The sequence below is a fragment of the Theobroma cacao genome, chromosome 2, assembly GCF_000208745.1.
Source record: "Theobroma cacao cultivar B97-61/B2 chromosome 2, Criollo_cocoa_genome_V2, whole genome shotgun sequence".
Taxonomy (NCBI): Eukaryota; Viridiplantae; Streptophyta; class Magnoliopsida; order Malvales; family Malvaceae; genus Theobroma; species Theobroma cacao.
Window position 1 is genome coordinate 41,197,659 of NC_030851.1, and position 17,242 is coordinate 41,214,900.

Below are 17,242 nucleotides of genomic sequence, written 5' to 3' on the forward strand. Positions count from 1 at the left end.
CTTTCCTTTCAAATCGACCCCAGGAGATGGTATTTTTTTTTTAAATACATAATATGTTTCTATTAATTGATGTTAGTCACGTTATTTATTTGGCTAGCGAAATTAATGTTAAAGACAAATGATAATAGACAGAAAATTTTAAATAATTTAATCACATAATTTCAATTTTTAGGTACTAAATCAATTATATATCAAAGTAACAATCTCTTTTTTCCAAACATATAGAAAGGATAACAAAAAAAAATGTCAACAGTGCTCTATATGAGAAAAGTGATGTTCGTGTTTTTTAAAAAAAAAATATTTGTGGATTCTTACAAATTATTGCAAAATAACCTCATTTTAATTATAATTCTCAACATCTTACGTAAAATTCTTATCATCGTTGTCCCTTTTAAGCTAGCCACCATCAAATAATGGTACAAAATCAGATATGTACATTACACCTACCATAGAGTAATATGATTAGATGCTAACTCATCTTTCCTCTTACGTTTAAACTAGACTATGAGCCGTGCGTTGTACACGAATCTCTTTTTATTTTTATTTTTTTCTCTTTCTACCTCTCTTTCCTTTTATTTTTTTCTTTTTTCCTATACCCTCCACGTGGGTAGAGGAGGAAGCCCCTTTGAGCCTTCCTTTTAAGTATGTTATAGATTTATGTTTGCCATTGAATTGACTTTGATTGTAACAAGGGAGAGGTACATAAAGAAAACTATATTGGGAAATAGGAAATAACAACCTGCAACGTAGCAAAGGCACCACAGCAATTATATATAACCTCCCCATCAAAAAATTAAAAATATTCAATTGTAACCAAAATGAAGTCGTGAACCACATAACATTTTAATGCAAAGTGTTATTCAACCTCAGATGCATAACACAAGAAATTGTTTAGTTAAGGACAACGATAAAATAAATCAACTTTTTGCATCTGCAATTACGAGAATACATAAAAATGTCATAGTGAAATTGATGTCCTGTACCCTTGAAGCAATATTTCTTGAGGTTCATCACCATGAATAATACCCTTTAAGCAATATTGGCTGAAACTTGCATCATTTCTCCAAGAATACCCTGCAAAGAATGTCCTTGTTACCCTATCGTCTCTAACCAAATAAACTTTAGACAAGTATTGTGTTGGAACTCATATCTAACTAAGTCATTTAATCTAATTGAAGAAAATAGTAGAATAAGAATGTGCACGGGGAAAGATCTTGGACTGTACCAGTCATGAAATGATATAAAATCCGTGACAAATTTAGGTGGGAGCTCAATTTACTAAAGATCTGGTAAAGCCTTACTAATATCATTAATCAACTACCAATTGGTCTATTTAAAAGAGTACCGGTGAACTACAAACACATTTTCATAATATTGTAGCAGTCAAATATATATTTTTTGAAAAGCAAAAAGCAATTTTATTAAAGAGATCTAATGACAAAATTCCCAACAAAAGGAAAAAAACCAAGCTAAAGTCACACCTTGAACCAAATGGATCTGAAAAAGACAACCACCCACCCAAGATACAACTCAAGATATAGTAAAGGCAGGGAGAAAGAAGAAACAAAATGAACAGCAGTTTAGTTAGGTGAGGAGAGAAGGGAGAAGGAAGTTGGGATGTGTTACAAACCTGTGCAACCATTCTATTTTATTCTCACGCATATGTCTACTTGCAGCATCAGGAATGCAAAAAGTAAAAGTAATGGATTCTTACTACATTATCTCAGTGCCCACTGGATCAACAGAAAAATGAATGGCTAGTGTTTTCCTGGCTATTGGTTGGAATTTAGATTTCCACACCTGTTTTCACAAATTAAAATTATATATAATCTCTGGGAACTTGATCTCTTCATAAAAATTAAAGCAAAACATCTAGTCTTGGACTCTGAAAAAGATTTTAATTTGCAAAGAAACAGTAATTTTTTTTTTTTAAACAAGCCTGTTTTAAATTTCAAGTTCCAGTCTCAAAATTGGCAAGAATGATGACAAATTTAAGGGATAAAATTTATACAAAAATAGCTGTGATTGTTTAAGGAAAGAATTGGAGAACACTAGAAACTAGAAAAAGATTAAAAAAAAAAAAAACAACTTTACTAAATGATATCAGTAGAAGCTGAAAATAACTATAGCCAACATATCAAGAGAGAAACAGAGTTTTTCAGCAATTTGCACCATTTCTAAGAATATCTGAAATACTCAAGCCCCAAGTAGAAAGGGTGCAAACATTCTCTGAAAACCACATGAAGAAGAAGACAAAGGTAAAATTATCATATAAATTTGTCAAATCCACAGCATGAGGCTTCTTACATCTCTGTATCTTGAGCTGGTAAAAAATATCTCAAAGGCCTCACCTGCAAGCATGCCCCATAAATAGCAGTCAACAGAAGCAAAATGCTAAATCAGATAGTAGAGAACATGAAAAGGAACCTACGAGATCGAAACCGTATCACAACACCATGTGTATAATCCTCACTGCTAAAATTGAAGTTTGAACCTACAATACATACCAGTAAGAAATAAAACACAACCGCTAACTCATAACTATAACATGATACCTTCACATTATATGATAAAATTGACTTGAGGGAAGCAGCAATGCAAAGATATAGATCTAATCTATAACCTAATCACAGCTAAATCAGACTTCCCAATTTAAGGTCAAATGTCAGGAAGGATTATTAGGCAGTATACACAAACAACATTGCTCTTTTCATTACACACACCTTGAGTGCATTGGACAATTAAGCATGGAAATTCCATAGTAAGCTCTTGAAGAGATGTCAATGCATCTTCTGCTGGTCCACTGATTGCAGCCTCAACAAATACAATCAGAAGCACAAACTCTATACCATAGTTGAAGTCCTGTCACCAAAAGCAAATTAATCTATTTCAGAAGTTATAAGAAGAACTCAGAAACTGGTAGTGAGAAGCATAACGTATTTCTTGCAAGCTGTAAATTAAATAAAACAAATCCATTCTGAACATATATTCATTTTTCAGCATCTAATGATTAGATATCCTAAACCTGTATCAGAAAAAGAAGGACAAGTATTATTCTCTGTTGACTCAAAGAAGAAACTTGTAGAAGCAAAGTTCATGATATCAATGGAGATCAGAGGGTATGTTGCATGTAACCTCTCCTTTACGAAATATAGGAAGTATATCGTCTTCCACTTCAGATTCATAATCCACATTCATTAGTCCCTGCAATGATGCATCCAACCTTGAACTCTATAAATAGAACAATAAATTATGCATTGCTGCTCAGATTATTTCATAATGAAGTTAAAGGAAAAAAAAATCATAGAAATTAAGTTTGGTGTTTACATGTCAGGGCATACATGGCAGTTAGGCACTACATGCTCCTTCAGAACTTGCAGGTAGAAAGGGTTCTCATAGAATTTTGTAAGGTCTTCCTTACTTTGGAAACGCATGAAGACAGCATGAGTAAAATCTTCTTTAGTTTGACCAGATATTTGGCCTACAGGAGTAGATAAAATATCGGTCATACAAGATGGTTCAGAGTATATACATAAGCTGGATTATCTGACGATGAAGGGAAGGACATGCTCGATTTAATTGTATATATGAATATAGCATATCCACATTAAGCATGGTGCTTTTGTAGAATATAAGCACAAGTTTCATCCTTGAGTAACTCTTGACCCTAAATCAAGCATTAAAACGGGATGATTTATTAGTTATTGGATCATATGTGAAAGATATTTGCTTTCTGTTATACTTGCACTTAATAAAAGATCTAGACACAACGCAAGGAAGATGGGTGGACTACCACATGCAAACTTGTATACGTAACAACAACAATGAAATGTAATCTGACTTGGCATTTCTATGACAGACGGTGCATTAGCATTTCTTCAAGTACCAAATAGACAGGTGCGTTAGCATTGGCCGTTTAAGCCACATCAGATTTTCTATTAATGAAGTTAGTTGGGGTGTGATCTGCTTCACAGAATATATGTTGGAATACCTAATTGTAAATTTTTTTTAAGTACCAAATAGACAGTTAGGTGTAGGTGAGTACGAAATATTTAATTAGCCCTTTTGAAATCATAGGCAATTAGTTGCAGCTGAGTGGAAAGTGTTCTAACCCAAAGATACTGCAACAATTCCACGCATCTGATATTGAGATGTGTAAAGATAATCCAGCATATCCTTCTCTTGATCATAGGATAAATACTTGTTTGCTTTGAGCAGACATATGTGTTCCACCACCTTCCTGAAAGAAATGGTAATATTGTTTAATACATAAGCATGCAAGATAGAAAGAACCTCATTGTGGATGCTTAAACAAAAAGCGACATGCACTAGAGTTGAAGGGTTAAGTGAAACAAAAGACTTTAGACATAGTGCAAAGGACCAACGCTTAGATTTTAGGGACCATTCTAGAAAAGAAATCAGAACCATCATAACCACAACTGTTTGACAGGAGTTTGCATTTGAAGCCTAAGCGATAGATAAATGGAAATGGCCATATATCTATATATATATACCAAATAAAAAAAATGACTTGAGGGACAATGCCAAAAGGAGGTTATAAGATAACAGGAATTTAATTGTAAAAAATGTTGACAGTTCAATAGAAGACATGAAAAAAAAAAGGATTAGAGCAAAGGTTGTGCACTTTTGGGAAGACATAAAATAAGAGGGGAAAAAATTGAAAGTTTGGTCGATGTTCCGATGGCACGTTCAATGTCCAGACTGCAGAGTGGCATCCAGCAAGGCAACGCATCATTAACACAACAAAGCAAGAAATAAAAAGAAAAGAAAAGAAAAGAAAAATCAAGAGTTAAGAACCTTCTCCGCCGGAGGTTCCTATCCCGCTGCCCAGGATCACCACTAGCACACGAAAATATAGCTACCCGATTCCTCCCTGTCGTCCACAGACTTGGAAAATTTATTGAAAAAAGAATACAATTATTTGTTAGCCTAAAACACTAATTGAAGATGTTCATATCCATAAGCTCTCAAAGACTCACTGTTTGAAGAAATTGCAGAGTAAATGGGAAAGGAGCGGAAGGTAAGGGCTTGACGCATAGGCAGAGAAAGAGTCACCATGGTTTTTTTTCTATCCACTTCAGTCTTCGGAATGTTGTTTGTATTGTACTCTTTTGGTGTTGCTTATCTGATATGCAGAGTTGAGGTTGTGGCAAATGGAAATGGGTGGATCACCATCGCCATAATAACTTGAATTTCCGCCTCTATTTTTGCTTTTAATTGTTGTGACCAAATAGTCCCTGAGGACGGTCATGTTGATCCTCTTTCATTGTATTACTAAAAAAATTAGATTCCAATTTTAAAATCTAACTTTATCAAATTCTACGTAATTCAATCTTTTTATATTTTCTAAATTGGACCTTAAGGATTTAAGCAACGAGGGCAATATGGTAAAGGCGGAGAATAGACAAAAGCATGTGGGCTGTGGCCATGTGGGTGGGTGTAAGGAGGGTTTTACTTTCACTACTTGTAAATCAACGCTCTACTGCCTCTTACTAAAAAACCTCTCCCTTCCGGCAAAAGGGAAAAACTTGGTGGATCAAAGCATTTATATAGCCTTGCTTTTTCTTTCTCTTAATTTTTGCAGTCTTTTTTATTTTCTTCTCTATTCAGTTCCCACCTCTACTTTGCTCTTTAGTGAGAGAGAAAGAGAGTGCGTCTGCTTATCTCATCTCTTCCTCCTCATCTAAAGGATTACTGTCAGCCTCTGCAATTTTTTTCTTAAAAATTACTAATAAAAATTTATCTTTGTTCTACATACGCTTTTACATATTATACTAAATATATATAATCACTAGTATATAAAATACATAAAAAGTAATATAATATTCGATGCTGCTGTAAGGATCTATCTGTGTCTCATCAACCCCCAAAAGCTACAATTTGCTTAGCCCCCGTCGGTCTCTCTGTTTGTTGATTTAGTCAAATGCCACTGCTTTTTTTGCACCTACTCTATGTGATCCTGGCACTATAATCATGATTTACCTCAAGATTTTAGGGTTTTACGGTCTGTCTCTTGGTTTGGGGTGATTGTTGCTGAGTATTTAATGCGGCTGCATGCTTCTAAAAATAAAAAGGAAAATGCCGGCATTACCGGGTCTTTCAAGATTTGCCCAAGATTCTGTGTGTTTCAACTGAAATATAAACAATCAGGTACTAAATCTCAAGTCTCTCTCTCCCATTCGATTATTGCTACTGAATCTGCGTTACTCTTCTTCTGGGTGCAATTTTGGAACTATAATAATTGCTGGATTAGGCATTCCTTTTCTGCGAGATTCGACTGTTTTTATTTTCTTTAAAAATCACTTCTGCTATCTGCAACTATGCTGAAAAAGAACGAGGTCCAGGGTTTTACTTCATTTGAGACATTAAGTAAAATGCTGCAAAGATCCCTCAGTCTCTGAGAACTTCTTTTACAAGGATTCTAAAGTGAGGGCAAAAGAAAAAAGAGGTAGTCGGACCCTGGGAGGGCTGCAACGTTTGAAGCCTTCAAAGCTGCTTTTTCGGTGGAGAAGAATATATTTTTCCTTTACACGGTATCCGTTGTGACATATTTGAAGATGTAGACATGACACCAGTATGAATTTGCTAATCTGTGACTCGTGATTTTGAAGCTTCTCTCGAGAATTTACTGCATAGCGTCCGTTATTACCTGTATCTTTTTTGAAATCTGAGGAATTGATTGTTGGCTTCTTTTTGAATATTGACTTTCTGGGTATTTGACTGGGGAGTTTACAAGGCTAACAGAGTTGCATTGGGCTGAATTTCAAGATTGAAGCATTGATGGGACTTCTTGGAAGTCTCTCGATGCTTGTCCTATTGATGTGGTTACTCAGGTTTCCGGATCTCATGGCTCAATCTATTAATGTCTCTTCAACAAGCTCTGCACGAGCTCTTGATGCTCTTCTCCAAGACTATGCTTATAGGGCTTTTGCACATCCACGGACAGGATTACCCTATGATGGGTTTGTTCCATCAAATTTGACTGGGATTAAGATTGCAGCAATGAGGCTTAGGAGTGGTAGTTTGAGGAACAGAGGTGTGAAGATGTACAAGGAGTTTGAGATCCCCACTGGAGTTGTAGACGAGCCTTATGTGGAGAGACTGGTTTTGGTCTACCAAAACTTGGGCAATTGGTCTATGGTGTATTATTCACTTCCCAACTACACTTACCTGGCTCCTGTTCTGGGCCTTCTTGCTTATGATGCTTCTAACTTATCTGCTAAAAATTTGCCAGAATTGGATATTAGGGCATCTGGTGATCCCATCAAGATCAAATTCTCTGATGTGCAATCGGCACCAGATGGGTCAGTTGCAAAGTGTGTTTGGTTTGATCTACATGGTTTGGTCCAATTCAGCAATTTAGCTTCAGGCAATGAGTGTTCAATGATCAAGCAGGGACATTTTTCTATAGTTACTGAGTCTATTGCCCCTTCTCCAGCCCCAATATCTCCTTTGCCATCGGGTGGAGGTGGAGCTTCAAATATGCCATCACCAAGTGCTCCAGAAAATAAGACTAGTAGAAAGGTCTGGATAATTGTTGGTTCTGCCCTGGGTGGATTGGCCTTATTGGTCTCGTTGGCATTCTTGGTACTGTGGTCACAGAAGTACAAGCAGAGGAAGAAAATGCATCAGATGGAGAAGGCAGCAGAAGTAGGAGAAGCCCTACATATGACCTCGGTTGGGGATACAAAAGCACCAGCTGCAACAGTGACTCGGACTCAACCAACTCTCGAGAATGAATATGTGCCCTAACTCCCAGCAACTTGTACAAGTTTTTTTTCTCTTCCACCTGGCCATTCCATGAGTATTCTTATTTAAGTTCACTTCATGTATTCGGAAATTATTCAGCTCACACCTATTTTTTGGCGTCTCCTTCCCTTTGTTTGTTCATGGTAGGCCCTTGGTTGTAGTGTGGGTAGTATAGGATTTTTGTGTAAATCTGTTATCGCTCACAGATCCTTCATTGTTTTATGATTCATTGTGGTGTGCATTTAGCCAAAAGTGATTCCAATGTGTTGAATTTAGTTGTCCCATTGACAAGGAATAAAACATCTTTTCTGGTGCCTTATGTTTTTGGATTTACTTCTACCTGTTTGTATGGAATGTAGGATGAAGATCACCTTCTAATAAAAGCAAGCTTGGGTCCAAGGGGTTTTAACTTCAGTAATCACAATTTTTTGTTAACTGGTTTGACGCAGTGTTAGGCTCTTGTGTGGGTAGAGTGAAAATTTCAGGCTTTTGTATCAGTTCCCAGAAGAAAATCTGTAATTGTAATATACAGAGCTTAGTTAGATACCTGATTAACTGATATCAATCATTGACTGGTTTCTTTGCAAAGGATTCTACATAGTTCAAGTCCAAAAGGAAAGTACTTAACGGCACTAACAAATTGTAGACTGTTCTAATTTTACAAGTGGGGTAGAGCAAACAGTTATTTTTGTTAGTTAGATTTTAGGTATTTAACAATCGAATTAATTAAATTTATATTTAAAAATAATCGAAATCAAATTAAATTTCACAAATAATTGAACTAATCGAGATCAAATTAATTCGATTAGTTTGGTTCGACTTTCGAAAACTAAACTTGAGAATTTTTTTTATTTGTATATATTTATTTAGGTTGTATTTTTTTATAAATTAATATTACGAAAACATTAAAAATAATGATAAATAATCAAAATAAATAAGATAGATACTCATATAAATAACAAATAATTAAAAAATATGAATAAAAACAATAACAAATAATTTACGATTTATTTTCCATTCGAAAATCCCATTATACTCTTATTTAAGTTTGATTAGTTCGGTTAAGAAAATTTTCAATCGAAACATAATCAAATTAATTCTAATAACCGAACTATCCGAAAAACCGAACTAATTGAATCAAAAAAACTGAACTCACTTCATTTCAGTTTGATTTGCATTGTATACCCCTACTTCTTGGAGTTGGAGTGGCACAAGTTTGGGCCTTTTTAGATAGACCTGTGACTTCTTTTGTGCGTGTACACACACATCCGAGACTTGAGATTCAAGACATGATACTCAAGATTCAAGACCTACACACACACATACACACACATATATATATATATATATATATATATATATATATATATTATATNATGAATATATATATATATGAATATATATATATATATATATATGTCGGAGACTCAAGACTTAAGAACCGTGACTTCTCTTATATATATTCGACGACTGACTTGCCTTCAAGTATGTGAATGAAATGAATGAAGCAACGGAAAAGGTGGAAAGCAAAACAACTTATACGCCAAAAAGAAATATAATTTCCTTTTGGGAATATAAATGCAGCATGTGGTTTAGAAAAATTACCTAATCTGCTTAGCAATCTACAGCATACAAAAATTCTATAAAACTTGCGCTTGCTTTCAATTCTCGGTAAGTCCACATATTCCAAGTTAGCTGGAAATTAAATAGGATGAAACAAAAATTTATACCAACTTCCTTTCAGATGATGAATTCAAAAAACAACCCTAAACAAAATTCTACAAATAAAAAATTATTTTTCTTTTTTATAGTGTGAGTTTCAAAGGCATTTGAAAGACCTTTTTTGTTAATTAAATAAAAGTGATATAAAAAATTATAATATAAAAAAATGGTAAATTAAGAAGAAGAATGAGATAAATATTATCTTCAAGAATTAAAATTAAAAACTTAGAATTTTGAAATTATAATAGGAGAAGAAGAACCAGAGAAGAAGAAGAGATTGAGTGAGATGTCATTGGAGGGAGAGAAAAAAATTGTTTTTATTGTCGTTAAAATAGTAATATTTATTTTTAAGATCCTTAAAGTTTTAAATTCATTATTTAGTGAGATGACACCATTTAATGCCTTGACCGTGAATAAGTGCATCAAATATAAAAATCTACATTCTATTCCTTAAATTGAGTCATCTTTTATCTAATTATTTTCTTTTACGTTTACATTGACATTTAAAGAATCTTAAAATAGGATTTCATTTTGAAAGCATCATAATGTGATACTTACATTATTGCTACTTCTCCAAGGTTTTTCTATGCACTAATTTCTTTTGACACCAATTCTATTGTCGTTACTAAATCTAACTAGGGGTAAAATGTAAAAATTCCCTTCAAAATACCTTGATCAACAATTATAAAAAATTATACCTAAAATTACATAAATATTTTAGGATGTAAATACCTCTTATATATTTTTTAGTTTAAATATATATATATATTTTAAAAAATCTGTTTGTAGTTCTTTCAAAACCTTAATCAGAAAAAAAAAATCTAAAAAGTTTTTGAAAATTTGAAACTGTATCCAACTTGAAAACCTTAATCTGCTTATCCTCTTTCATTTTGTTTATCTCGCTTCAAACAATATTTTTTATTATTGGTTTTTTCATTTACAGCTACGTTCGGGGAATGAATTCGTTGGACAGATACCGACATATATTGGAAACTGGAAGCAGTTGCGAACTGTAAGCAGCTGCTTGGAACATTTGGGTCTCAACAAGATACCTCAAGGGAACCATCTTGAAGGGCCTTTTCCTGGTACAATCTCCTCCTTGGAGAATATCACGGACCCGCAATATCTGTTACTGTAGCTGGAAGGATTTAAAGAATTCGAATTGAACTAATTATATCATTGTTTCTAACCTCCTAAACCTTTTTGGTGTTTGACTGTCCAGCCGCATTGTTGACTTGTGTGGAAGAAATGGAGAAGTTTTCCCATTTCCAGATACTTCAAGAACGACAAAACTTGAAAATTTGTTAGTGTTATTTCTGGAATATTTGTTTAATCTTTTATCAGGAAAAAAATTCTTCATGTTAGCTTAATCTCAATACTGATCCTTAGCCTTTCTTATTGAATTTTATTAAATGTTAAAGTGATTTTTTTTTAATTGAGAGAAAGAGATTCAAATTTTTTTTTTAAATAAAAAAATTATGTACCAATTACTGAATCAAATATTCAAATATAATTCTTGACTAATAATATTAATAGTTAAAAAATAAAAAATATGATTTTGAAATAAGAAGAGTTAAAGTATTTTTTTTAATGTTTTGACAAGATTTTTTTTAAATTTTATTCGCTAATTAGATGTATCACCTTTGAATTTTGCTTTTGAAGAATGATATGTTGTATGAGTTGGGAGACCTAAAGGGGCATTTTTAAGGGAGTATATCATTAATAATTTTCAGTCAGCATGCTAGTTGATATTTTCTTCATGTAAATATCATTGTCTTTGGTATTTCCATTGATTTGAAATAAAATCCAACCAACCAGCTTACCAGCTCATGTTCTTCTGAGCACCCATGCCAACATTCATCCATTGAATTTTATCTTATTTATGTTGATAAAAATGTCATTCATTTTGGAAGAATATGATGCAGCGCCATGGGTATTTTTTTTTTTCCAAAAAGAGAAATGTATAAGATCAAATAAGACACTTGAAATTGAACTTAGATTTGGATTGTTCCAAATAACGCAACATTGGAGATAATCATAATTGAAGTTAGAAGAATTAAGTTAATGACTCGTTATTATCCATTTCCCGTTTTGGAATATTTGGCATCTTTTAAATAAAAAGTATTTCTAAATTTTCATTTTAATTGCTTTTTAACCTATAAAATATTATTGATTTTTTTTTCAAATTGTCAATTAACAAAGATTACAAATTCAGAAAATCAATTAAATCGATAACATTTATGCTTTATCTTTCTAACAATTCAATTTATATCTTTTGCAAGCTTGTCTCCCTAAACCTATTATTTTTTGTTATACCTTTCTCGGCCTTTTGACAAAGATCATGTGTAGTATCTGTTTTTATCAGTTTAATATCCTATATGTGGGCCATAGGTCCACATGATATTAAATTAATTTTTTTAAAGGGAGAGCCCACCTCAGTAGCTTGCTATTGGGGCTCTCAAGCGTCGCCCAAGTGTTGCACCACAGCTCGGGCCTGGCGCACCCCACAAAAAAGAAAAAAAAAACCTATTCTTTTTTGTTGTGTGAGCTATACACACTTGTCCAAAATTTGACAATCACAATCTCTTTTCATATATAATTTAAATTTTTAAAATTTCTTTCATACTTTTTTTAATAAAATAAAATTATTTATTTTAATTTGTTAATAATATTTTTAATTACTTGATCACTAATTAAATTGATTTGAAAACTTAAACATAACTTGAGAAAACTTAAAAAACCTTAAAATTCCTTAAAAAGACCCTAAAAATCCTTAAAAATGCCTTAAAAAATCTTTAAAATCGGCAATAGATAATTAAGAAAATTAAAAATCTCTTAAAAACATAAAAAATCCTTCAAATTCCTTGAAAAATCTCTAAAAAAACCTTAAATAGCCTTAAAAGTACCTTAAAAATGCTTAAAAATCTATAAAAAAAAAACCTTACAAATGCTTTAAAAGATTTTAAAAATCTTTTAAGAATAACTTACAAAACCTTAAAAATCCATAAAATATTTTGAAAACACCTTAAGATTCTATTGAAATCTATAAAAAAAAAAAACCTTAAAAATGCTTAGAATGACCTTAAACATCTTTAAAAGGATTCTAAAAATCCTTTAAAAAACCTAAAAATATCCTTAAAAATCCTAATAAATAATTTAAAAAATAAAAATCTCTTAAAAACATAAAAAATACTTCAAATTTCTTTAAAAATCTCTAAAAATCCTTAACTATCCTGAAAAAGATCTTAAAAATACTTCAAAATCTATAAAAAATCTTTAAAATGCTTCAAAAGATTTTAAAAATCTTTTAAAAATAACTTACAAAACCTTAAAAATCTATAAATTTCTTAAAAATCCTTTAAAATACCTTAAAAATCCTTTGAAATCTATAAACAAAACTTAAAAATACTTAGAATGACTTTAAACGTCCTTAAAAAAATCTTAAAAATCTTTAAAATTCGTAAGAAATAATTAAGAAAATTAAAATCTATTAAAAACAAAAAAATCCTTCAAATTTATTGCAAAATCTCTAAAAAACCTTAAATATATTTAAAAAGACCTTAAAAATGCTTAAAACTCTAGTGAAAAAGCTTTAAAAATCCCTAAAAAGACTTTACAAATCTTTTAAAAATGACTTAAAAACCCTTAAAAATCAATAAAATCCCTTGAAAATCTTAGAAAACACCTTAAAAATCTTTTGAAATTCATGAAAAAGGCATTCAAAATGTTTAAAATGACCTTAAACATCCTTAAAAAGACCCTAAAAATCTTTGAAATTCGTAATAAATAATTAAAAAATTAAAAATCCCTTAAAAACATAAAAAAATCTTTCAAATTTCATGAAAAATCTCTAAAAAACCTTAAATATCCTTAAAAAGACATTAACAATACTTAAAAATCTATGAAAAAACCTTAAAAATTTCTAAAAAGAATTTAAAAATATTTTAAAAATGACTTATAAAACCTTGAAAATCCATAAAATCCCTTAAAAATCCTTTAAATTTCATGAAAAGAACCTTAAAAATACTTAGAATGAGTTTAAACATTCTTAAAAGAACTCTAAAAATCCTTTAAAACACCCAAAAAATCCTTAAAAATTGTAATAAATAATTAAAAAATTAAAAATTTCTTCAAAATAGAAAAAATACTTCAAATGTCTTGAAAAATCGCTAAAAATCCTTAAATATCGTTAAAAAAACCTTGAAAATACTTAAAAATTCATGAAAAAAAATCCTTAAAAATTCTTTAAAAGACATTAAAAATATTTTAAAAGTAACTTACAAAACCTTAAAAATCCATAAAATCCCTTGAAAATCCTTGAAAACACCTTAAAAATCCTCAAAAATACATGAAAAAAACTAAAAAAAGCTTAGAATGACTTTAAACATTTTGAAAAAAATTCTAAAAATACTTGAAAAAGCCTTAAAAATACTTGAAATTAGTAATAAATAATTAAAAAAATTAAAAATCTCTTAAAAAACATAAAAAATCATTCAAATTCCTTTAAAAATCTTTAAAAAACCTTAATTATCCTTAAAAGGATATTAAAAATGCTTAAAAATCTATGAAAAGAACATTAAAAATTCTAAAAAAGCCTTTAAAAGTCTTTTAAAAAAACTTAAAAAAACTTAAAAATCAAAAAAATTCCTTGAAAATCCTAAAAAATACTTTAAACATATTTTAAAATTCATTAAAAAAAACCTTAAAAATGCTCAGAATGACCTTAAACATACTTAAAAAAACCCTAAAAATCCTTGTAAAAGCCTTAAAAAATTCTTAAAATTCGTAATAAATTATTAAAAAATTAAAAATTTCTTAAAAACATAAAAAATAATTCAAATTCCCTGAAAAATCTCTGAAAAACCTTAAATATCCTTGAAAGGACTTTAAAAATGCTTAAAAATCTATAAAAAAACCCTTAAAAATCCTTAAAAAGACTTTAAAAGTCTTTTAAAAATGACTTAAAAAACCTTAAAAATCAATAAAAGCCCTTGAAAATCTTTAAAAATACCTTAAAACTCTTTTGAAATCAACTTAAAAACCCTTAAAAAGGCTTAGAATTACCTTAAATATACTTAAAAAGACCCTAAAAATCCTTGTAAAAGCCTTAAAAAATTCTTAAAATTTAAAATAAATAATAAAAAAATAAAAAATCCTTCAAATTCCTTGAAAAATCTCTAAAAAACCTTAAATATCCATAAAAGGACCTTAAAAATGCTTAAAAATCTATGAAAAAAATGTTAAAAAAACCTTAAAAAGATTTTAAAAATCTTTTAAAAATGACTTAAAAAACTTTAAAAATCCATAAAATCCCTTGAAAACACCTTAAAAATCTTTTGAAATCTATGAAAAAAACCTTAAAAATGCTTAAAATGACCTTAAACTTTTTTAAAAAGATCCTAAAAGATCTTGAAAATGCCTTAAAAAAATTCTTAAAATTGCTAATAAATAATTGAGAAATTTAAAAATCTCTTAAAAACATAAAAATTCCTTGAAATTTCATGAAAAATCTATAAAAAACCTGAAATATCCTTCAAAGGGCCTTAATTAAAAATCAATGAAAAAACTTTAAAAATGCTTCAAAAGGCTTTAAAATTCTTTTAAAAATAACTTACAAAACTTTAAAAATTCATAAAATACTTTGAAAATACCTTAAAAATCTTTTCAAATCCATGAAAAAAACCATACAAATGTTTAGAATGACTTTAAATATCCTTAAAAAAACCCTAAAAATCCTTATAAATGCCCTTAAAAATTTTTAAAATTCGTAATAAATAATTAAGAAAATTAAAAATTTCTGAAAAACATCAAAATCCTTCATATTCCTTGAAAAAATTCTAAAAAACTTGAAATATCCTTAAAATGACCTTAAAAATACTAAAAAATTAATGAAAAAAAAGTTAAAAATCCAAGAAAAGATTTTAAAAATCTTTTAAAAATGGCTTCAAAAACCTTAAAAATTCATAAACTCCCTCGAAAATCCTTAAAAATACCTTAAAAATCCTTTGAAATTCATGAAAAAAACATAAAAATGCTTAGAATGACCTTAAACATCCTTAAAAAGACCCTAAAAATCTTTACAAATGTCGTAAAATCTCTTAAATAAGTAATAAATAATTACAAAAATTATAGATCCTTCAATTTTATTGAAAAATCTCTCAAAAACCTTAAATATCCTTAAAAGGACCTTAAATTGCTTAAGAATCCATAAAAAAAACCTTAAAATCCAATAAAGAATAAAAAAATCTTTTGAAAATGACTTAAAAAACTTTAAAAATCCATAAAATCTCTTGAAATTCCTTGAAAATATCTTTAAAATCCTTTGAAATTCATGAAAAAAATCTTAAAAATGCTTAGAATGACCTCAAACATCATTAACAAGACCCTAAAAATCCTTGAAAATGCCTTGAAAAAAAATTCTTAAATTCATAATAAATAATTACAAAAATTAAAAATCCCTAAAAAACATAAAAATTCTTTCAAATTCCTTGAAAAATCTTTAAAAAACCTTAAATATCCTTAAAAGAACCTTAAAAATGCTTAAAACTCTATAAAAAAAACCTTAAAAATGCTTCAAATGATTTTAAAAATCTTTTAAGAATAACTTACAAAACCTTAAAAATTCATAAAATAGTTTGAAAACACCTTAAAAAACCCTAAAATCCATAAAAAAAACCCTTAAAATGCTTAGAATGACCTTAAACATCCTTAAAAAAAACTCGAAAAATCTTTGAAAATACATAAAAAAGTCTTTAAAATTTATAATAAATAATTAAAAAATTAAAAACCCCTTCAAAACATCAAAACACTTTCAAATTCCTTGAAAAATCTCTAAAAAGCCTTAAATATCCTTAAAAACACTTTAAAATTGTTTAAAAATCCAGGAAAATAAACCTAACAAATCCTTTAAAATATTTTAAAAATCTTTTAAAAATGACTTAAAAAACCTTAAAAATCTGAAAAGTCGCTTAAAAATCCATGAAAACACCTTAAAAAACTTTTGAAATCCATGAAAAAATGTTAAAAATACTTAGAATGACCTTAAACATCCTTAGAAAGATCCTAAAAATTCTTAAAAATGCCATAAAAATACTTAAAATTCGTAATAAATAATTAAAAAAATTAAAAATATCTTGAAAACATTAAAAATTCTTCAAATTCCTTGAAAAATCTTTAAAAACCTTAAATATCCTTAAAAGGATCTGAAAAGCGCTTAAAAATCCTTAAAAAGACTTTAAAATTTTTTTGAAAGTGAGTTAAAAAACCTTAAAAATCCATAAAATCACTTGAAAATCCTTGAAAACACCATAAAAATCTTTTGAAATTCATGAAAAAAAACTTTAAAAATGCTTAGAATAACCTTAGACATTTTTAAAAAGACCTTAAAAATCCTTGAAAATATCTTAAAAATCTTTAAAATTTGTAATAAATAATTAAGTAAATTAAAATTCTCTTAAAAAATAAAAAATCCGTTAAATTCTTTTAAAAACTCTAAAAAACCTTAAATATCCTTAAAAGGATATTAAAAATGCTTAAAAAATCTAAAAAAAAACCTTAAAAATGCTTAAAAAGACTTTAATTTTTTTTTAAAATGACATAAAAAACCTTAAAAATCCATAAAATCTCTTGAAAATCCTTGAAAGCAACTTAAAAATCTTTTGAAATCCATGAAAAGAACCTTAAAAATTCTTAAAATGACCTTAAACATGCTTAAAAAAACCCTAAAAATTCTTGAAAAAGCCTTAGAAAA

General features: G+C 29.3%; 2 protein-coding genes across 8 annotated transcripts; one reads left to right on the plus strand and one right to left on the minus strand.

Annotated features, from left to right (window-relative positions):
- On the minus strand, positions 788-5,194 carry LOC18610591. 7 transcript variants are annotated; one of them, XM_007046335.2, is made up of 10 exons: positions 5,001-5,193; positions 4,819-4,894; positions 4,113-4,240; positions 3,342-3,481; positions 3,136-3,231; positions 2,724-2,862; positions 2,432-2,494; positions 2,308-2,351; positions 1,715-1,800; positions 808-1,074 (listed from the first exon to the last, which is right to left on the minus strand). In XM_007046335.2, coding segments are annotated over exons 1-10 (852 nt in total). In that variant the 5' UTR covers positions 5,080-5,193; the 3' UTR covers positions 808-1,073. The 7 variants fall into 7 exon arrangements, 5 of the variants coding, with proteins under 5 accessions (XP_017971766.1, XP_007046398.1, XP_017971768.1 ...); XM_018116277.1 differs by lacking the exon at positions 1,715-1,800 and having other exon boundaries at positions 788-1,074; XM_007046336.2 differs by having other exon boundaries at positions 788-1,800; positions 3,136-3,204; positions 5,001-5,192.
- LOC18610592 lies at positions 5,500-8,089 on the plus strand. The gene has a single exon (XM_018114580.1). The coding sequence runs from the start codon at positions 6,802-6,804 to the stop codon at positions 7,771-7,773; it is 972 nt and encodes a 323-aa protein (XP_017970069.1). The 5' UTR covers positions 5,500-6,801; the 3' UTR covers positions 7,774-8,089.